The 21,792-nt window shown below is 47.9% G+C and overlaps 1 protein-coding gene across 3 annotated transcripts; it reads left to right on the forward strand.

The window, feature by feature from the left end:
- Positions 1–2,522: 2,522 nt before the first annotated feature.
- Positions 2,523–20,370, forward strand: LOC116717872 (CREB-regulated transcription coactivator 2). Of its 3 annotated transcripts, none has more exons than XM_032559522.1 (16): positions 2,523–2,742; positions 3,978–4,100; positions 6,952–7,068; positions 7,337–7,398; positions 10,074–10,142; positions 10,419–10,522; positions 11,499–11,525; positions 11,871–11,950; positions 12,081–12,130; positions 12,205–12,464; positions 15,724–16,169; positions 16,280–16,453; positions 16,528–16,677; positions 16,855–16,926; positions 17,235–17,418; positions 17,479–20,370. In XM_032559522.1, the coding sequence occupies exons 1-16, from the start codon at positions 2,569–2,571 to the stop codon at positions 17,667–17,669; spliced, it is 2,283 nt and encodes a 760-aa protein (XP_032415413.1). In that variant the 5' UTR covers positions 2,523–2,568; the 3' UTR covers positions 17,670–20,370. The 3 variants fall into 3 exon arrangements, with proteins under 3 accessions (XP_032415413.1, XP_032415416.1, XP_032415414.1); XM_032559523.1 differs by having other exon boundaries at positions 2,524–2,742; positions 3,999–4,100; XM_032559525.1 differs by lacking the exon at positions 10,074–10,142.
- Positions 20,371–21,792: the final 1,422 nt, after the last annotated feature.

Here is a 21,792-nt window from a genome sequence, read left to right on the forward strand (position 1 = left end):
GGTTTGCCAGACAAACTTTTAACTGTAAGGATTTTGTGAAATTACTAAATTACAGCTTTGTGTCTGCAGCCCAGTTAAGGTGCAAACAAAATAAAGTGGCTTCTATTAAATGAGCAAAGAATTAGTTTGCATGATATCAGAACCGTTTACATTTATTGACATGTTTGCAGAACATGTCAGTCAATAAAAGACCGAGAAAATGTAAAATAATCGTCATTGCTCTAACAATGCTGGGCGATAGTAGAAATTCTTACAGTTTAGCTCAGTCTCCTCCTGAAGTCTGGTATATTTTGGTTATATTTCAATATATTCTTCAATATTCCTTCACATACAGAGAATTATTATTGTTTTGAAGAGATCATAGAGAAAGAGACATTTTCTACTCTATTTATTTACTTTTGTAGCGTTTTGATCAGGAAACGACACGGCCACCTAATTTTTTACAAACATCTTTGTTGAGGACCCCGTCTGACTGTCACTAGTTAATTCAGGTCTTAATGAGGCTCGTTTTGTTTTTAAGTTTATTTCCCCTGGTCACCAGCCTGCAAACTGGTTCCCAGTAGAGAACACAGATAAATACTGTAGATATGGATCATAATCTGTTGGTATCTGACAGTATAATGTAGGAACATTTATTATTATAATTTTGTTTTGTCCATTTAGATATCACCACCAACTACAACATTGGCTGTTAACTTTATATCATTTAGATGAGATTTTATTGCAGTATAACTTATTACTTGATTTTCCTCTGTATTTGGACACGTAAACAGCAACACCATCAGGTACTATGTGATTTAAAGTTGATTAAATGTGATGACACCAACCTCATTGTTTAGCAACACTTCCTGTGGGTAGTGTCGCTAAAAACAGAAGAAAGTTCAGAAACAGTGAGGCTGCATTGCAGGATCAGAGCCAGAAACACTCAATAGGCTACAAGTGTTAATAAATCACCTTACAGGAACTAGAGAGTCAATTTAAATGTTTTTCTGATCAGAGCTGGTTACAAAAAGCAGAAACCTTCCACTTAGGTTTACATTGTGGCTGTTCATGAGATGAAATGAATTTATTCTGGTGAACCTGAATGTGAATGGGATTGATCTGGTTTTGCTCCAATGCGGTGTTTTCGAGGCGAACTGAAAGCTGCTCTGTAGAAACTTGCTTTGAAACATAATTTTCACATGTAACATTAAACATATTTGTTACTATAAATTACTATTCTATACTTTACTATAAATCTCATTTGATTTATTTGATTTATTTATTATTTATTTGAGATTTATAGTAAAGCTTTGCAAACTGTTTTGTAACACAAGTAGCATTTTTCAGCAGGCATCGACACAGCCACCTACAATTTAGAAACATCTGCGGTGAGCAAAGGTTTCAACCAGTAAATTTAGCCACCAGTTAATCTATAACAAGGGCTGTTCTGTCCCAACCCTGACCCCTGACCCCTGAACCCTGATGTGACTTTGACTGAGTCCAAACTTCATAGGGGGCTTAGGGCGCCGAGCACTGGGACCGGGCCTGAGATTTTTAGCCTTGTTGACCGGAACCGGTCTTCTTATAAACCGACAATCCAGAGAGGAGGAAACCGTTCTGAGAAACGCTGGTTCTGACCCGCCTGGAGGTTCTGGTTCTGATCTCCAGAACCTTCCTCATGGTTTCTTCTCTCTCTACAGAGAAAACATCGATGCTTCACCTTCCATGTTTCTGTCAGTTATTCATCATTACTAACAGATTAATTGATTGTTTTAGCAACAAGGACATAATGATTTAATGACTTGATTTTAAATGAAAATGTTAATAAATTGATAAGTTGGATAGGTAACTGTTTTTGGTTCTGGATTTCTGGAAGGTCTCGGAGTCTATTCCATTTTCTCCAGAAAAAGTTTTATTTTCTTGTCAGATTTCGGTGAACGAAGTTCAGCAGAATACAGAAGCAGCAGCACTACGTACTTTCTACCAGCAGAGGGCGCGGTGATGCCGCCTCGCAACCACCCAACTTTTCTAATCTTTCAGTGATGCCTCACTTCGACTACTAAATGAAATCTACAAAAACAGATCTATTAAAATTCTGGTTGATATTTCCAAAACAAAACATGTTAGATATAACCCAAAATAAAAAAATACATCGTTTTGCTGCAAAGTCAAGAAATGTATTAAACACTGCTGACAATATTATATAAAGTGTATAAGTCTCGGAAAAAAGAACAATAAATTAATCTACAGACACAAATCTGCCAAAGTTTAACCACAAAGTAAAAAACACAACGCTGCCTGAAAATCATTACATATGAACCCTAACAATGTAATAACTTAACCGTTAGAGAATATTTGAGCTTTAGTTTAAAAAGTTAAAACCTAGTTTTTACTAGATCTTCACAGTTTAATAAATTCTGCTCGGAAGGTCCTAAATCACGGTGGCCAAAAAAGAAGCTGTTTACTGATCGTAGTCAGAGGCTCCTGGTCCTGGGAATAATCCTCAAAGTGAGACCTCTTTCTTTTCCGACCCTCTCTGATTGAAATCATTCCACTACGTCAGGTCGTCCGGTCCGCTCGGAGAAGATGTCTGCGACGGGTTCAGGCGGACCAGGACCCGGACCAGGACCCGCCATGGGCTCCGGGTCCGGGGCCTCCAACCCCCGAAAGTTCAGCGAGAAGATTGCTCTGCACACCCAGCGACAGGCCGAGGAGACGGCCGCCTTCCAGGAGGTTATGATGGACATCACTTCGACCAGGGTGAGTGCGAGGCGGAGGAGGTAGGAGGAGGGAGCTCACCGGAGGAAGAGAGGCCTGTCCGGGTCTTCGAGAGGCGCCAGATCCGCTGGTTCTGCTGAGTCGACTGGAGATTTTTGGTTGTGTTCGGTTACTTTAGAAACAAAAAGACGTTTACAGGGATAACGTGAGAAGCTTCTGTCTCGTTTAGAGTCGGAAGCGCTTCGGTTTTCTTCGTTTCCGTCGTTAGCGGGGCTAGCTTCTGTTAGCAGCGATGCTAACTGTTTACTACTGCATTGCTGGGAGCTGTCCGGCTGCTGGAGCCGGGAATGAGGCGTCCTAACTCGGGTGAAAAACTGGGAGCTGTCCGGCTGCTGGAGCTACGGAGCCTCTGCTCTGTCCCGGTTTGTTGTGTTTTTGAATGTTTGCGGTGGTTTCGAACAGACTTTGAACAAACTCCAGGTGTTTTAAGACCTGTTATCAGTCTGTTTTCATCCCATCCTGGGGTCAGATTTGTTGACCTGAAGCATCCAGCTGCACGTTAAACTCTTCATCGGTTGTTTGGCTTTTCTTTGGACTTTGGCTGCTCCTCTACTCAGTTCCTGTTCGTGTCCAGATCGGTGTTTTCATCTCCAGGCTCTGCTGGTAGAGGTGGTATAATGCTCTGGGCTTTTGGCAGAGCTTTCAGGATTATACTACTACCCACATAAGCAGGCTGGTTTGGAGATTCCTGTTAATAAAATGGTTTTTAAAACGCGACTTTATGGATTGATTCTGTTTATTAAACATGAACAGAAAAATCTTCATGGGTGAAAACTTTTTCTCAGCTCAGTTCCTGCAGAAATACAAACCAGAACTTGTTTCATCTGCAGAAACTTCTGGAGAACTTTGGACCTGAAACCGGGCCAGAGTTCTGCTTGTGCAGCCGTTTGGTTCTGGTTCTGGAGTCGGCAGAATGAACCCAGGTTCTAGGCAGCTGAAGGTCTGGTCCAGCTGGTGCTGATGGACCTCCAGAACCGTTCAGAAGCCTCAGTCTGCTGCAGCCCAATAGGCCGGTCCAAACCAGACCGGACATAGTTCTGCTGGGTTCTGTTTGGGTCTGTTTGAACCGTCCAGTACCGACCGGATCGGACCTGCCTGACGGCGTTGTTGTGACATCATAGGTCATAAGACCGAGTTCATTCATGTTGAATAAACTCAGATATTTAGACCCATCAGTGATAAACATGCAGTCTGATGATGATGATGGTTTTGATCAGAACCTGTGGTCGTCCCGGCAGCTGCAGGCCCAGAAGTTACGCCTGACTCGGAACCAGGGGCCGTACTATGGCGGCTCCTTACCCAATGTCAACCAGATCGGCCGCAACCCGCAGGACTTCCAGGTAAGCCGCTAACCTGAGCTGGACAAGATTTAGCATTAGCCTCCACTAACACAGTGTTATCGTTAGCCTCCATCAGTCCTCTGTCAGCGTTAGCCTCCACCAGACCTCCGTTAGCATTAGCCTCCACCAGTCCTCTGTTATCGTTTAGCCTCCACCAGTCCTCTGTTAGCGTTAGCCTCCACCAGTCCTCTGTTGACATTAGCCTTCACCAGTCCTCCATTAGCCTCCACCAGTCCTCCGTTAGACTCCACCAGTCCTCCGTTAGCCTCCACCAGTCCTCCGTTAGCCTCCACCAGTCCTCCGTTAGCCTTCAGCAGTCCTCTGTTAGCGTTAGCCTCCACCAGTCCTCCGTTAGCCTCCACCAGTCCTCTGTTAGCCTCCACCAGTCCTCCGTTAGCCTCCACCAGTCCTCCGTTAGCCTTCACCAGTCCTCTGTTAGCCTTCACCAGTCCTCCGTTAGCCTTCAGCAGTCCTCTGTTATCGTTAGCCTCCACCAGTCCTCCGTTAGCCTCCACCAGTCCTCCGTTAGCCTCCACCAGTCCTCCGTTAGCCTCCACCAGTCCTCCGTTAGCCTTCAGCAGTCCTCTGTTAGCCTTCAGCAGTCCTCTGTTAGCCTTCAGCAGTCCTCTGTTAGCGTTAGCCTCCACCAGTCCTCTGTTGGCCTTCAGCAGTCCTCTGTTAGCGTTAGCCTCCACCAGTCCTCCGTTAGCCTCCACCAGTCCTCCGTTAGCCTCCACCAGTCCTCCGTTAGCCTCCACCAGTCCTCCGTTAGCCTCCACCAGTCCTCCGTTAGCCTTCAGCAGTCCTCCGTTAGCCTTCAGCAGTCCTCTGTTAGCGTTAGCCTCCACCAGTCCTCCATTAGCCTCCACCAGTCCTCCGTTAGCCTTCACCAGTCCTCCGTTAGCCTTCAGCAGTCCTCCGTTAGCCTTCAGCAGTCCTCTGTTAGCGTTAGCCTCCACCAGTCCTCCGTTAGCCTCCACCAGTCCTCTGTTAGCCTCCACCAGTCCTCCGTTAGCCTCCACCAGTCCTCCGTTAGCCTTCACCAGTCCTCTGTTAGCGTTAGCCTTCACCAGTCCTCCGTTAGCCTTCAGCAGTCCTCTGTTAGCGTTAGCCTCCACCAGTCCTCCGTTAGCCTCCACCAGTCCTCCGTTAGCCTCCACCAGTCCTCCGTTAGCCTCCACCAGTCCTCCGTTAGCCTTCAGCAGTCCTCTGTTAGCCTTCAGCAGTCCTCTGTTAGCCTTCAGCAGTCCTCTGTTAGCGTTAGCCTCCACCAGTCCTCTGTTGGCCTTCAGCAGTCCTCTGTTAGCGTTAGCCTCCACCAGTCCTCCGTTAGCCTCCACCAGTCCTCCGTTAGCCTCCACCAGTCCTCCGTTAGCCTCCACCAGTCCTCCGTTAGCCTCCACCAGTCCTCCATTAGCCTCCACCAGTCCTCCGTTAGCCTTCACCAGTCCTCCGTTAGCCTTCAGCAGTCCTCCGTTAGCCTTCAGCAGTCCTCTGTTAGCGTTAGCCTCCACCAGTCCTCCATTAGCCTCCACCAGTCCTCCGTTAGCCTTCACCAGTCCTCCGTTAGCCTTCAGCAGTCCTCCGTTAGCCTTCAGCAGTCCTCTGTTAGCGTTAGCCTCCACCAGTCCTCCGTTAGCCTCCACCAGTCCTCTGTTAGCCTCCACCAGTCCTCCGTTAGCCTCCACCAGTCCTCCGTTAGCCTTCACCAGTCCTCTGTTAGCGTTAGCCTTCACCAGTCCTCCGTTAGCCTTCAGCAGTCCTCTGTTAGCGTTAGCCTCCACCAGTCCTCCGTTAGCCTCCACCAGTCCTCCGTTAGCCTCCACCAGTCCTCCGTTAGCCTCCACCAGTCCTCCGTTAGCCTTCAGCAGTCCTCTGTTAGCCTTCAGCAGTCCTCTGTTAGCCTTCAGCAGTCCTCTGTTAGCGTTAGCCTCCACCAGTCCTCTGTTGGCCTTCAGCAGTCCTCTGTTAGCGTTAGCCTCCACCAGTCCTCCGTTAGCCTCCACCAGTCCTCCGTTAGCCTCCACCAGTCCTCCGTTAGCCTCCACCAGTCCTCCGTTAGCCTCCACCAGTCCTCCATTAGCCTCCACCAGTCCTCCGTTAGCCTTCACCAGTCCTCCGTTAGCCTTCAGCAGTCCTCCGTTAGCCTTCAGCAGTCCTCTGTTAGCGTTAGCCTCCACCAGTCCTCCGTTAGCCTCCACCAGTCCTCTGTTAGCCTCCACCAGTCCTCCGTTAGCCTCCACCAGTCCTCCGTTAGCCTTCACCAGTCCTCTGTTAGCGTTAGCCTTCACCAGTCCTCCGTTAGCCTTCAGCAGTCCTCTGTTAGCGTTAGCCTCCACCAGTCCTCCGTTAGCCTCCACCAGTCCTCCGTTAGCCTCCACCAGTCCTCCGTTAGCCTCCACCAGTCCTCCGTTAGCCTTCAGCAGTCCTCTGTTAGCCTTCAGCAGTCCTCTGTTAGCCTTCAGCAGTCCTCTGTTAGCGTTAGCCTCCACCAGTCCTCTGTTGGCCTTCAGCAGTCCTCTGTTAGCGTTAGCCTCCACCAGTCCTCCGTTAGCCTCCACCAGTCCTCCGTTAGCCTCCACCAGTCCTCCGTTAGCCTCCACCAGTCCTCCGTTAGCGTCAACCAGTCCTCTGTTAGCGTTAGCCTCCAGTCTCTGGTTACCTGCCCAGTATAACTCCAGTAAAGCGTTGTGTTCCTGTTGACCTTGAATCTTCTTTTATTGTGGCTGAATTGTGTTCCAGCTTTTCCGTCCTGGTTGAATATTTTCAGCTGCAGCCATAAAAGTCTCAGAACTTGATGTCTGAGCCCAGCGGTGAACGTCTCTTCTTCTTCTGCTGTTCCTCCCCTCAGGGCTCGTTCCAGTCCGGCCTGGAGTCCAGCCGCTCCACCCGCCACCACGGCCTGGTGGAGCGGGTCCAGAGGGACCGCCGCTTCGTCTCGCCGGTCCGACCGTACCGGAACCGCCAAGTATCCTTCAGAACCGCTGTTCCTGCTGACCTAGAGGTTCTGGTCCGGTCTGGTCCCGGCTGTTGCTATGTGATGCTGCCTTAGTCTGAACTCTGCAGAGTAAATGAAATGACAGAAGCATCCAGAACCCGGCTGTCACGCAGTGGAGGGTTAGGTTCTGGAAACGTTTCTTTAATTCAGAAGGAGAAGAAGAGCAGGTTGAATAGTGGTGCTTTTATTGTGAAAGAGCCTGACTGTGTTGTTGCTCCTTAACCTGCTGCCTCCCCAGGTGGAAAACTCTCTGTACAGCGCCGCCTACCTGTCCCCGCCCCCCGATGCCAGCTGGAGAAGGTGGAGTCTGCTAACCCCCCCCGCACCCCCCTCGTCTCCATGGAGACGTGTCTGTCCTCTGGGACCCCTGTTTGTCTCTTTCCGAGCCCCCTGTGTGTTCCCGCCTCTCCAAAGCCCCACTGTGACCCCAGCGTGACCCCAGGTGGTTCAGCGGAGCAGCAGAGGCTCACCAGGCAGACTGCAGGAGGACAGGAGACGCAGTCTGTCCTCAGGGGACGATGTCCCGCATGTTGCCCTGACCCAACACACCTGCAGAGCTAGCTCACATGCTAAGGAAGTAATCGGTCCGAACCAGCTGTTGGATCAGGAACGCGTGTGTCCCTTTAGGACGGCTCTGGACGCCTGGCTGAGGTTCAGCTGCTGCTCCCCGATGGAGCCGTCGGCCTCCGAGCTCATCTCCAGGATCTCTCGGGGCTTTCGTTTGGGTCGATCCAGAACCAGAACCAGTAGAGTGGTGATGAGATCTGGACCAGTCCTGAACAGATTCCTGACTCCTGTCAGGATGCATGACTTGTAGGTGACCTTTAGGTGACGCATCGAGCTCAGATAGCGCTTCAGCCTCTGATGGATCTTTGGGGTTTTCCTGCAACTGACTGCTGGTTTGGGTCAGAACCACTCAGGAACCCGGCCAAGATCCAGAAATCCTAGAGATCTGCTGATCCAGGGAACATCTGGGTCAGAACCAAAGCAAAGATCACTGTTCTGTATCTGCTGGTCCAACCGCACCAGAACCTGGGTATCAGTTCTGCTGACTAAACGGCTCTGGTTCTGGTTCTGGTCGCTGTGGGTCACACAAAGTGGATCCCTCTGTTTCATTAACAGCTGAAGCACTAACAGGAAGCGGGTCTGGGCCGCTGCTGCTGCTTCTTCTGTGGTTTTTCTGTGGCTTCGTTAATTTGTTCCTGCAGTTTCAGTCGTTTTAACTCCAAGCCGCTTCCCTTCGCTACGTTTCGTTTCACGGCCTGGCCCGTTGGGTTTCAGATGGTTCTGAATAGAGGAAGATTAGGAAAACACTAAAACGTCTTAATTCTCACATAAAACTGTCAGAATGAAGGAGACTGAGATTTATTTATTTCCAGAATAAAGTTATAAAATTATCAGAAAAAATGTGATTTTATTGAGTAAAAAGCTTTGATGGATTCATCCAGATCCCACGTGACAAACTCACTTATTGCGTTATTGCGACTTTACATAATGGACGTTGGATGGTGGATGCTTAGGCCTGTCGCGATAAACAATAAATCAATTAATTGTACGATAAATTAAAACTATCGACGTCATTTTAATTATCGGCATTATCGTCTCTTCCGGCCTTTTTCTCTTTCTGTTGATGACACCAAATGAAAAAAGGCTCAACTCCGGTTCTCTCCACTGACCCTCCCTTCCTCATTTCCTCAGTGTAAAGCCCAGCGCAGACTACAGGATCTTAGAGCTGTCGGCCGATTATCGGCCCATTTTCAAAACCTGACAGACCAAACATGAGCCGACAGAAATCCTAGGTATGACGGTTCGATCGGGTTCGGTCCGGCCGTGTGGTGTCCAACAATGGGCACAAAATAATGGCTACAAGTTCAGTGAACTAATTTTAAAACCAGGCATTAATCAATGCTTTACTACAATCTACCTGCAATGCATGTGGCTAGTGTCAGCGTAAAGTCCTGACTGAATGAAAATCATTATAAACTATTTACGTCACGTTAACGAAGAACAGCTGAAAAGTTACCGGGTTTATCAACTGCAGTAGCAATTTCGCTCCAACTCCTCCTCTTGTCATTTCTATATTCTTTGCATGTTGAATAAACATTAATGTTGTTTCTACATATCATCTCCAATGTCCGCTGGACTTCGGGTTGCGCCGTGTCAGCTGTTTGGGATTCCCCTCCGTAATTTCCCCTCAGAAAGCGCGGAGGAGAATCCTCGCTTTCTGATTGGCTGCCTGTCACATTCAACAGGTGGAGTTAAGATCCCAGTCGGGGAAAAATCCTGATTTGGATCAGAGCGGCAACGACGATCTACCGTAACACACCACACAATCTTAGAAAGACCAACGGTCTAAGATTGTTGTAAGGGGAAAAATAGGAGCAAAAAATCATGTAGTGTGAATTATTGCATCAGGTAGTCGATGTGCCCATCTTCTCTATTTACATCTAATTATTACTGAAGGGCAACATAATATACAGACTTCATAATCTTTTGGTTGAATGCAGTATTTATTTCCACTTTGGCTTTATGTTGTTTAGTTTTTTTTCAAGTGAGTTTTTTGTTAATGGAGACTGAGAATCCATTTTATTTTTGTTTTTGTTTGTTTTGTTTATCAGCTCCAGTGTTAAATATTCTTTTGAAAATAAAGTGTATCTATCTTTGGCAGGAAATCGCATGCATTATTACGTCATTTCCATTAAATCAGTGTAAAAAGGTCTTCAGACAATATTATCGTTTATCGCAATAATTTTTGAGACAATCGCTCAGCAAAATTTGTTATCATGACAGGCCTATGGATGCTGTTCTTCCAGTCTGTCCTACTAAAACCTGATGACCAAATTTCGGCCCCGCCCCCTCGCTGCCTCTATCTTCCTCCTTTCTTGGCTTGCGCTCCTCTTCCTCGTCGCCCTGCCCTCCTCTCTCTCTCTCTCCGGTCACTGGAGGAAAATAATTTTGTCTTGTTCCACTGAAAGGAACTGGTCTGGAAACTTCCCTGGAGATAAAAGCCAGTTGTTCCGTCTTCCCACCACAGCGCTCAACAGGTGAATCCTCCTCTTCCTCTTCTTCCTCCTCTTCCTGACAGTGTGAGACGTTTCTGTTTCCTGTTCCTGTCTGTTTCATCCGTCCATCTCTCTGCTGTCTGAGCTCCACTAGCTCTGTACATCCACTCACATCCAGCTGCAGGTTTGTTGCCGCAGCAGCTGCAGGTTTGTTGCTGCAGTCTTTGGGTCGCAGTGATGCAGCATCTCCAGCTACTTTCAACCCGTTGAACTTCTTCTTCTTCTCTCCTCCTGAATCTTTTTGTCTGCCCCCTTCAGGACCAACTCTGACTCCGCCCTCCACACCAGCGTCATGAACCCCCCCATGGGAGACTTCAGCATGGCGGGACCCACCCTGACCCCCCAGGGAGCCAGACGCAGCGGTGAGCACCATGGATGGATGGTTGGATGCTGGATGGATGCTGGATGCTGGATGGATGCAGGTTGGATGCTGGATGGATGGTGAATGCTGGTTGGATGCAGATTTTAATGCTGGATGCAGGTTGGATGCTGGATGGATGCAGGTTGGATGCTGGATGGATGCAGATTGGATGCTGGATGGATGGTGGATGCTGGTTGGATGCAGGTTTAATACTGGATGCAGGTTGGATGCTGGTTGGATGCAAGTTGGATGCAGGTTGGATGCTGGATGGATGGTGGATGCTGGTTGGATGCAGGTTGGATACCAGTTGGATGCAGGTTGGATGATGCATGCTGGATGCAGGTTGGATGCTAGTTGGATGCTGGATGGATGCTGGATGCAGGTTGGATGCTGGATGCAGGTTGGATACTGGGTGCAGGTTGGATACTAGTTGGATGCAGGTTGGATGTTGGATGCTGGTTGGATGATGCATGCTGGGTGCAGGTTGGATACTAGTTGAATGCTGGATGCAGGTTGGATACTAGTTGGATGCTGGTTATATGTTGGATGCTGGTTGGATGTTGGATGCTGGATGCAGGTTGGATACTAGTTGGATGCTGGATGCAGGTTGGATAATAGTTGGATGCTGGATGCAGGTTGGATACTAGTTGGATGTTGGATAGATGTTGGATGCAGGTTGGATGTTGGATGCTGGTTGGATGATGCATGCTGGGTGCAGGTTGTATACTAGTTGGATGCTGGTTATATGTTGGATGCTGGATGCAGGTTGGATACTAGTTGGATGCAGGTTGGATGCTGGATGGATGCAGGTTGGATGTTGGATGCAGGTTGGATACTAGTTGGATGCAGGTTGGATGCTGGATGGATGATGGTTATATGTTGGATGCTGGTGTATGTTGGATGCTGGAATCAGGTTGGATGCTGGATGCAGGTTGGATGCTGGTTGTCTGAAGCATCTCTCTCTCTCTCCGCTGCAGGGCCGAGCGATGCAGAGAACAGAAGAAGTGAGTCGGAGCTGCTGAGAAAGTCGCAGTGAAACTCCAATAGTTCTAGTGTTAGAACCAGGAAGTTGGGTCAGAACCTTCTGGCAGAGTCACTCCATCCAGGTCCAGTTTCTGCAGAACTGACCAGAACCAGATGTACTGTGAAGGGGGGAGGGGGGGGGGGTCTTTCTGCCCTTTGATTGGACAGAAACCAGGAAGTGCTCCAGCAGTGGGACATAAAAACTCCTATGCTCAGGTTCTGATCCAGTGTGACAGAAGGCTGTGTGTTAAGAGGTTCTTCTGCTGATTCTGCTGGTTCTGATGGTTCTGCTGCTGGTTCTGATGGTCCTGTCCTCCATCCTGCAGTGTTCCCATATCCGGTTCCTCCCATTGAGGAAAACATTTTGGACGAAGACAAACTGCTCAAAGCTTGGGACGCCAAGAAGGTACTGTTCAGTTCTCCTCTCAAGTTGGACCCGGTTGGACCTGAGCAGAACCTTGTGGATCATCCGGAACCACAAGGTTCTGCTGTTTTATTTCTTCTTTTCTTCTTCTGCGTCTCTGTTTTCCGTCCAGTTGTCTCTGCCGTCGTCTCGACCAAAGTCCTGTGAGGTTCCAGGCATCAAGTAAGTCTTGGTTCTGATCCGTAGTTCCTCCAGAGGTCCAGTCCCGGTTCTGACCGTCTTTTAACTCGTCCTAGCATCTTCACGTCCCCGGAGCAACCGTCCACGCCAGTCCAAGGCGTCCCTCAGGTCCCCAACACCGGCGGCTCGCTGCCCGACCTGTCCAGCCTCCACTTCCCGTCGCCTCTGCCCACGCCGCTGGACCAGGACGAGCCCGGTTACCCAGCATCCTCTGCTCTGAGCGGGGGCAGCAGCACCGGAAACCTGGCCTCCACCCTCACCCAGCTGGGTATCAACGCCATCGGAGGAAACAGCAGCTACCACCAGCCAGCACCAGGTCAGAACCCACCGGGTCAGGAAAAGAACCTTTAACTTCCTTCCAACATCTTCTAGACACAAAACACTGCAGCTCTGTTGTCTTACAAATGTTTTAAAAGTATTTTTCTGGTTTTATATAAAAACGTCACTAAATCAAACCATGAAAGTCTCTACATTTCGCTGAAGGTTTGAAACACCGAAGCGTTTGGACGAATCTCAGCACAGAGGAGTGAAAATATTCTTACACAAGTGGAATTTTATTGTTGCTGAATTTCGACTTGAATAAAATGAAGAAACCTGAAACCTGAGCAGATTCTCTGCAGAACCGGGCCTGCTGGTGTTACGGCGCCGGAAAGAGCCACAGTTTTATTTCCATTCCTCTTTTAGTTTTAGAATAACAGAAATTAGCAGAAGCTAGCACTTAGCTAATTACATAAAAAAAATTGACAGAACTGCTAAACATAAAAAATTAGCATAAGCTGTTGCTAAATACATTTTAAAAATTGTATAAGCTACTGCTAAATTACCACATGCATAAAATGAGCTGAAGCTAATGCTAAAACATGAAACACATAAGAAATTAATGTGTTTAATACATTAATTTCTTACAGTAAACATTAAAAGATATTAGAGAAAGCTATCGCTAAACACATACAAACATAGCATAAGCTAATGGTAAATACTTTAAGACAGTGGTCCCCAACCTTTTTAGTCGCGTGGACCGGTCAGTCCTTCGCAATTTTGCTGCAGACCGGGGGTGTTAGGGCTAACCCCCTCGTTTTTCGCGGCGTTACGTTCGAAAAAGAACTGGCGATAGGCGAAATCCGCGAAGTAGAAACCTTTATTTTTTTTACAATTATTATACAATAAAATATTCCATAATACATTGAAACCAAAGAACAAAACCTTTTTACAGGCCCAAACATTTGTTTAACAAATAAAAAGTACTGTATAATTTTTTTTTTTACAAATAACTACTGTACTGTAAAATAATAATTTTAAAATGAACTGAAAGCGGATTCCCCTAATTGCGGAGATCAGCGCCGCCCCACCGCGACCTGAGTTATTGGATTAGAACGGGAGAAAATAAAAAATAATTATGAAAAACAACAAAACAAAGTACAGTAGCACAAATAGTGACTCTCGTCTATTTCACTGCTCTTCTGACCGAGCCGCTGCAGCCTGACTCCGCTCTGTAGCGGTTTTTCTTCTAAAGCCCGCGGTGCAGGTGTGTTTTTACGAGAGAAGAACATAGTTATCGGTAGCTGCTGTCCTCTTTTTTCTTCTGGGCAAAAAGATTCTTATAAACCGACATGCCACCATCGATTATGTTAAATTTGGCAAGCTGTTTTACGTATGTGTACATATTAAACCGCAACATTATTGACACACAGGTAGAGAAGAAGCGGAGAGACTGTTTAGCCAATCAGAATGCAGAACACAATGCACGATGCAAATCTGCGAAGCAGCGAGACCGCGAAATAGCGAGGGTTCACAGTACTCCGATGTTGTTTTGTTACTCATTCTGCTGCAAGTTGACTCAATTTTGACGCGCAAGACGTAACCGGTAAAATCCGGTTTAGGATTTTCAAAATAAAAGATCTGGAAGTAGTTCATTATTTCTTGCGCGGCCGGTACCAATTGGTCCCGGTGGTTGGGGACCACTGCTTTTAAGACATTATCATAGGGTATTGCTAATTACCCCAAGCTTCTCTTCAACTATTGCACCTTAGAAATGATCAGGAACTAAAGCTAAACCTGCAGTGGCAGCTAACCCTAAACCACTAAAAACTGTCAGGTCAGGACAGAAATCAGGATTCAAATTGTGATAAATTCATCCAGTGGAGCAAAAATTAAAATCATTTCTACTCTATCAAAAACTGATGATGAGTAAATATTCAACTAATTATATAAAAGTGGGAATCAGAGCTTAGCATGATGATTACAGATGAAGATATGTGGGAAAACTCATCAGACAGAATTCACATGGAAAAAGTTAGCACAATTTTTCATCGATCCTAAAGTCCAGAATAGATATAAGAGCATAAATATGGGATGTTGGCGGAACTGTGGATCAGTGAACACCGATGATTCTCACGTTTTGGAACTGAAATTGGTAGGTTTGGAAAATTAGAACGAAGATTCTGGGATATGATATTCCCATGAGTAGCATGGTACTACAGCTCTGCAACTTTAACAGCATCAAAGGTAAAATACAGGTATAATGTTAATATCTAGTAAGAAAGCTATTAGGAGGAAATGGTGAGAGGTGGCGCCCCCTGGGCAAGAACAGTGGAATAATAGAAGAAATCTACATTATGGAAAATCTGACAGCTGGTTTGAGACTTCAGCCAGCACAGATGAAATGGACAAAAGACTAAAGTAGAGGAATAGCTCCCAAGCAAAAGTTTTGTTATGTAATGTTGGATGTGAATTGTTCATACACATTAAGTATGTAAACAAATGTGAAAAATACTAATAAATAAAAATACAGTTAGGTGTATGAATAATTCTGGGCTTGACTACGTTCTGGAGGTGTCGCGCCACCGTGGTTTCAGTGAAGCTGGACGAGTTCTGGATAAAGAGATAAAAAGATGTGGTCTGCAGAAGCCATGATGCTGCCACCGCCGTGCATTCAGTGTGTTTGGGTCAGAGTGACCCTGATCTCTGAGGAAATGTTTCTTCAGGTTGTATTTCTGGACGTGTTGATCTCCAGGCCTGAGCTGCGCTCTAAATTTAACCCCCGGGTTCAGACGGCGGCGGGTTCGTTCTTCCTCTGCAGTCGGAAAACGTCGGCGTGTTTGGTGGCTGCAGGAGCCGCAGGCAGGAAGCTGCAGCAGCAAACTGCAGCTGGATCGGTTTCAGACAGGAAGCGCCTCTGATTACCATCGCAAATGTTCAGAGCACAGCCGGTGGGAGGTTAAAGGTCAGATGTGGAGATGAGACGAGCTGCAGCGTGTCTGCAGCGCCACCTGCTGTCTGCTCAGGTCTTTGTCGATTTAGAAATCGGTTCTGGATCGGATCAGTGCTGCACGTCAACCTGGGAGGGGTCAAAGGTCATCTCCAGACCAGTCCATCAATCTCAGAGAGACAAAGGGTTCAAGGTCATGACACACAGAAAGCCTCCTCTCTGGAAACAGACAGAGTGAAGCACGGAGGTGTAGGAGTGATGATGTGGGCTTGCTTTGGAGCCACTGGACTCAGATCGCTTTCAGTCTGTCTTCTACTTCCTGTAATGATTTTTTTTCTACTTCCTGTCTGTTGGTCTGTGCCCTCAGGTCTCCTGGCGTCTCTACAGAGCACGCTCAGTAACCCCAACCTGCAGTCGTCGCTAAGCAACCCCAACATCCAGTCGTCCCTCAGCAGCCACTCCTTCTCCAACTCTCTGAGCTCCGCCTCCCTTCACTCGTCGCTAAGCAACCCGTCTCTGCAGTCGTCGCTCAGCTCCTCCCCCTCCCTGCCGTCCTCCCTCAGCAGCCAATCGCTGCACTCGTCCCTCAGTAACTCCTCCCTCCAGTCCGGCGGCTACGGGGGCGTGGTCGGATCTGGCTCCTCCCCCTACTCTGCGATGCGATCCGGGCAGGGCCAGGCGTCGCTCAGCACATCGCCACGGAGACGGGCCCAGCTGTCGCCGCTCATCCTGCCGATGGCGGGGGAGTCACGGAGGATCCACCCCAAACAGTTCTCCCCCACCATGTCCCCCACCCTGTCCTCCATCTCCCAGGTAACCAGCTCACCTGGAGCCAGGTGGATGACGATGGATGCACATCAAGTTCCTCCAACAGGAAGTGCTCCCCTCATCACCCAGTGATGTCACTTCCTGTGTCCCCACAGGGCGTCCCGTTGGACACCAGCCGCCTCCCTCCATACCCGCTCAGCCAGCCAGGCCAGCAGAACCCATCTCTGGGTCAGAACCACCAGATGCTCCGCCTCCAGCAGCCAAGAACCAATCAGCAGCAGCTGCACCTGCAGAACCTCCGGAACCAGCACCTGCAGCAGTTTGGACCGGTACGTCAGGATTCTCGCCCCCTTCTGATGTTCTGACTCGGTCCTGACCCGGTTCTGCTCCTCCACTGTTGCAGAGGCCCATGGGACCGCAGCAGAATCCGCCCGTCAAGTCGGAGAGCACTTTGGACCCGTGCAGCCAGACGTCCTCCCAGTACGGGTCCAAACTGGACCAGAACCAGCAGGCAGAGCAGCAGCACATCAACCTGAACACAGACTTCTACAACGTGAGTACCAGAACCAGGGTAGGTTCCAATCGGGTCAGAACCTCACATAGAAACAGTCCCATCTTCCCCCAACGTTCTGCGGTCCCTGTATCGTCCCCTGGCGGCCCCCCGAGGGACCGCGGCCCCCATGTTGACCAGCCTGGTTTTGCTGTTGACATCCTGATGTGCTTCTTGCAGGACGCACTGTTCAGTTCGCTGCTGGACGATCCGTACCTCAGCCTGCAGCTGTCGGGAAAATCACACCAGCAGGTGAAACTTAATTTATCTTTGAATTTCTTCCTGTAACTTGGAGCCTGTCAGCGCCAGGCCCCGGGCCCTGGGCCCCGGGCCTCGGCGTGTTTTAGACGAGCCCCTGGTCAGCGCTGCAGAAGGCTGCCGCTCACCACAGATTCAGTCCAGGAACTTGCAGGGCCTCAGCAACACTCACTGAACTTCCTGCTCTGCCAGGAGAAACTTGATTATTCTTCTCACACCATGTGCTGCAGTTCTGCCCTCCACCAGCCGGGGGCAGCACCAGCCCTGCTACCTCCTTAACCGGTCCTCTCCCTCTGCTCCAGTTCCCGGCTGAGAGTCCGGTCGACGGCCTGAACCACGGCGGACCGGGTCAGAACCAGTTCCCGTCCAACACCCCGGGGGCGCTGGAGCTGCAGGAGCCCGGCGACCCGCGGCGGCTCAACCACCAGAACCAGAACTATGGCGGCGGAGACGGCCGCCAGAACGTCCCCAACATCATCCTCACAGGTACCCACCAGAACCTCACTCTGTTCTGACCCGGTTCTGACCCGTTCCCTCCCCCTGCAGGAGACTCTCCCCCCGGTCTGTCCAAGGAGATCGCCAGCGCTCTGTCCCATGTCCCCGGCTTCGAGATGGACGCCTTCTCCCTGGACGAGCCGCTGCGCATCGACCCGCTGGCGCTGGACCTGCTGGAGGGCGAGCTGATGCTGGCTGACCCGGCCGTGGAGGACTCCTTCCGCTCCGACCGCCTCAAATAACCGGACCGGGCCGGGCCGGACACCTATCCCTCCACATGGAGTGCTTAGACTGAAGACCTGAGGTCAGAGGTCACAATAGACTTATTTTACCTGGAAACTCTCTGGATTCTGGTTCTGGTCCATGTGGGCCCAAGATCCAGGAGAGGAAATGTAAAAAAACCAAACCAGCAGCGCTGTGAAGATCATTGTTACATGGAAGCAGGACCAGAACCGGTACCGCTCTGTCAGATGCTCAGTGGGTCGGTGAGTCACTCAGAGAACCACTTCGGGCCCGATCCGGTCTACCTGCAGAACTTTTTCTGCTTCGTTATTCCAGAGGAGATCCGGAACCAGCCGGTCCACATGTCTGTGGTTCTGGACCCACTGGACCCAGAACTCCAGTTCATTTTGTGTCAAACATCACCTCAGAGTTCAGATTTTCTGAAGCGGACCCTGAATGCACCACAGTTCCACTGTAGCCGCCAAAGTCCAAAGAAAAGCCCGGAACACTCAATCCACAGGGACGGGAAGACCGGATCAGAACCGGTTCCTTTAGGAGGATCCGGTACTGAAAAATATCAGTGCAGTTCATGTGATAAGAACCTCTGCGGTCCTCCAGAACCCAGCGGGTCCTAAGCTGAATTACCCGGGAGAACAAACACCTCCGGAACCGGACCGGGTCTGAACCGGACTGGGTCTGCTGCCTCCAGCAGCTCCTCATCTCTGATCCAGGTCTGGTTCCGACTGGAACCAGAAAAGCCCTGAAATGACTTTTACAGAAAGATGAAAAATAGATTTTTGCACTTTGAAGGAAAAAAGTAAAAATATTTTTAATTTTTATATTTTTATTTCTGCCCAAAGTCTTTAAGCAAGACGTCTCCTGATTGGTGGGACGAACCCTTTAGCCCCGCCCGCTCACTGTGATGGACAGCGCTTAGCCACGCCCCCTGCCTGCTGCTGCATCCGTTTTTCAGCCATATTTTTTCTGTAACATGTAAATAAGTTTGTATTTTATAAAGATTTGAAATGTGTTCAAAGTTTCTAATATGAGAGTCTAATAAACTCTGCAGTCGTGTTCTTCTGTCCGAGAATCCGACACGGCCCGGTCCGATTCCTGGTTCTGCTGTTCCACCGCAAAATCATGAAAAATCAGACTTTCCCAGTAATATTCCAGAAAGATGGGCTGCAAAGTTCTGCTTAGAGGGTCCAGTCCAGCCGGGTCCAGATTAATTTGGATCTTATAGTGATTTATCAGAACCAACAGCTGCCAACAGGAAGTCGGTCCACCATGTTCCTGTTTATGGAACACAGCTGGAAGGTTCTGGAGGCAGAACGGGTCAGTGACTGGTTCCGACTGACTGTCCGGAATGTGGAAAACATCCGGTTCAGAACTGCAGTGCTGCCCCCTGCAGGTCAGAGCGGGCTGCTGCAGGTCCTTCACACGGACTGACCGGAACCAAACCTGAGCCCGTTAAAATTCGGTAGTTGATCAGAACAAAGTGAAACGGTACCAGAACCCGCAGTTACTGTTGAGAGCTTTAACCCTTCTCAGATCAGGACCAGCGTCTGTGGGCCTGGAGCCGCTCGAAGCGGGACGGGTTCCGGTCCGGTCCGAGACGGAGGGCCGTCTTCAGTAAGACACTCAGAAATGAACCGCAATGTTTTGGGCACTTTAGCTCTAAATTAACTAAATGTAGAAACCGAATATTTAGCTCCTAGCGAAATAGTTAGCTCTTCGATAGCTAAATATTTAGCTCTGGGCTAGCTAACAAACAAATTAGCGGAAGTGGACTATCAAATTAAAAGCTGAGCCTTCAGAACCTGCTGTAGATCCATCGGTAAACATCTGTTTGATTTTAAAACGGCTCGTGTTTTTGTTTAAAATGAAATGTTTAAGAAAAGAAACGAAGATGAAGAGGTTCGGAAACCTAAGTTTTTCTTTTCTATATATTAATTAGTTTTCAATTTAATTAATATATTAGTTTCAATCTAAATGTTTAGCTTTAAAACTACATTTTTTATAAAATAAATATTTAATTTGGAGCCAGATATATACCTTGATAATTTAATATGAAGGAAAATATTTAGCTAAATAAATTAAGATTGAAACTAACTGCATAACATGGTGAAAATATATAAATCCCATTTTCTCTTATTGTTGAGTTTGAATAACATCTGTGGATGTTAAACTCGGAGCAGAACCAGAACCAGAGAAAGTTCCTGGGAGGATTCGGTCATTTTTCCGCTCAGTCGGCAGACTTCTGGTCTTAGAGGGAATCGGAACCGGACCTGAAAATGATCCATTATTTAACAGGACTCGGTTCTTTAATGATCGAACAAACTGGATGTGGACAGAACCACGAACAAAAAGGTTCTATGAACCTGCTGTGTGTGTGTGTGTGTGTGTGTGTTTGAGCCTGGGGTCATATTTCATCCTGTTTTCTACTGATGTTTATGAATTTCTCACATCCTTTGTGTTGTTTATAGTTTTAGAGGAAAAACTGAATATGTTTGTATTCAGATGTTTTTATTGGAGTTGTTTATTGATAATATTAATAACCAGGGAATATTGTAAATATGTTTTGAACCGGAAGTGCTTCTGACGTCAGCAGGAGCCGTTTTTAAAGGCGGACCGATGGAGACATACAGACTGTCATTACTCTTTATTTTACAGAAAATAAAGCAACCTGCGGACCTGCTGCCCCCTGCTGTCCGTTTCTCTACCTGCGCATCGTTCTCATGCTTTCAGCTGATTTTCTCTGCATATGAAAACAAACATTAAAGTCATTATAAAATCACAAACATCCCTCAGTGGAGCAGCTTTCCCTCCAACCTGCAGCCTCTTAGAAAAGTATTCACACCCCTATTTTAATTGACCGATTTGTTCGTCCATTAGACTGACAGGCTGGAGGAGAGCGTTACCATGGCGACTGTGGAGGAGCTGCAGGGATCCACAGCTCAGGTGGGAGGAAATCAACACATTCCCACAGTCAAACATGGTGGTGGCAGCATTGTGCTGTGGGGATGTTTTTGCAGCAAACACCAGAAGTTTATGGAAAATTAAAAGTTTTATTTGAATCAAAACTTTAAAATGAAAATAATTTTGTCCACAATGAAAAAATATTAATTTAAATAAACATTTTTTTAAAAAATATTTTAAACAAAATCTCAACTCACCAATAAGAGAAATTTGGAGCCTCTCCACTCTGAACTTCCCCCCGTGATGTCATCGCCCATATATGGTCAGTGCAAGTCCAAGCTACAGCTCAATTTGCTTTGTTGCTAAGGAACTCTGTAACAGCGCCACCTACAGTCTGTTATTGTTGCTGCATTAATCTGCTGATTGGTAAAATGTTCTCTAGCTGAAACATTTACATTAAAAAATTATCACCAGTTTTTATTAACAAGAAAGAAAAAGGCTCATGTTTCAGTCTGAAATGAAAACCCACTTTTGAGTCAGGGCATGGGCGGTTCTACATGGGGGCCATCAGGGGTTAACAGGGGCCCCGGACTCTGCAGACAAAACTTCATCTAATAATAGCCACTGGTTCAACCATTTTATTTTTTACCTTCACAGTTTTACTTTAACAATTAATTAAAAATAAAGGTGTTGAGCTTTTATCTTCAGGCCTGTCCTCCCTCCCCTCACTGTGACCTTAAATAACCTTGACCAAAGTTGAAGCAGAACTGATGATGGTAAGCGCAAAGGCAACAGGAAGTGCTAAAACCAGCACTTCCTCTATTTTCTGCAGCAACAGGCCCATTAGATTTCAGAAATATTCACAACCTTCTTCTTCTTCTTCTCCATTTCAAACATCCCTGAAACCTCCACACATCTAATGGAACCGGTTTATCTGGAGGAGACAGAACCAGAGGGTGGTTCTGGTACCAGGATCCAATCTGATTCTGGAAGAGGAAACAGAGCAGATTACACATGGCGGACCTGTACCACAACGGTTCTGTTGTGTTCTGCCATCAGTTCTGGATCTTTCCATGTGAAACTCCCAGACCCGACTCTGCTGGGTCGGGTCTGGCGGGCCCCGAACCGGAAGTTGCTGCTCTTTATGTTGGTTCTGGTCCAAATGGAGGGGATGGTTCTGCAGTGGGTTAATAAATTCATCTTTCGCCTTCTGACAGCTGCAGC

The sequence above is a fragment of the Xiphophorus hellerii genome, chromosome 3 (assembly GCF_003331165.1).
Source record: "Xiphophorus hellerii strain 12219 chromosome 3, Xiphophorus_hellerii-4.1, whole genome shotgun sequence".
NCBI classification, from domain to species: domain Eukaryota; kingdom Metazoa; phylum Chordata; class Actinopteri; order Cyprinodontiformes; family Poeciliidae; genus Xiphophorus; species Xiphophorus hellerii.

What these genes read in the sequence shown, in the direction of transcription:
- LOC116717872 (XM_032559522.1), top strand. Translation starts at nt 2,569, where the DNA reads ATGTCTGCGACGGGTTCAGGCGGACCAGGACCCGGACCAGGACCCGCC. An exon ending in AAGCTTGGGACGCCAAGAAG is followed by an intron (nt 11,951 to 12,080) that starts GTACTGTTCAGT and finishes TTTTCCGTCCAG; the next exon opens with TTGTCTCTGCCGTCGTCTCG. An exon ending in CCCCAACATCATCCTCACAG is followed by an intron (nt 17,419 to 17,478) that starts GTACCCACCAGA and finishes CTCCCCCTGCAG; the next exon opens with GAGACTCTCCCCCCGGTCTG.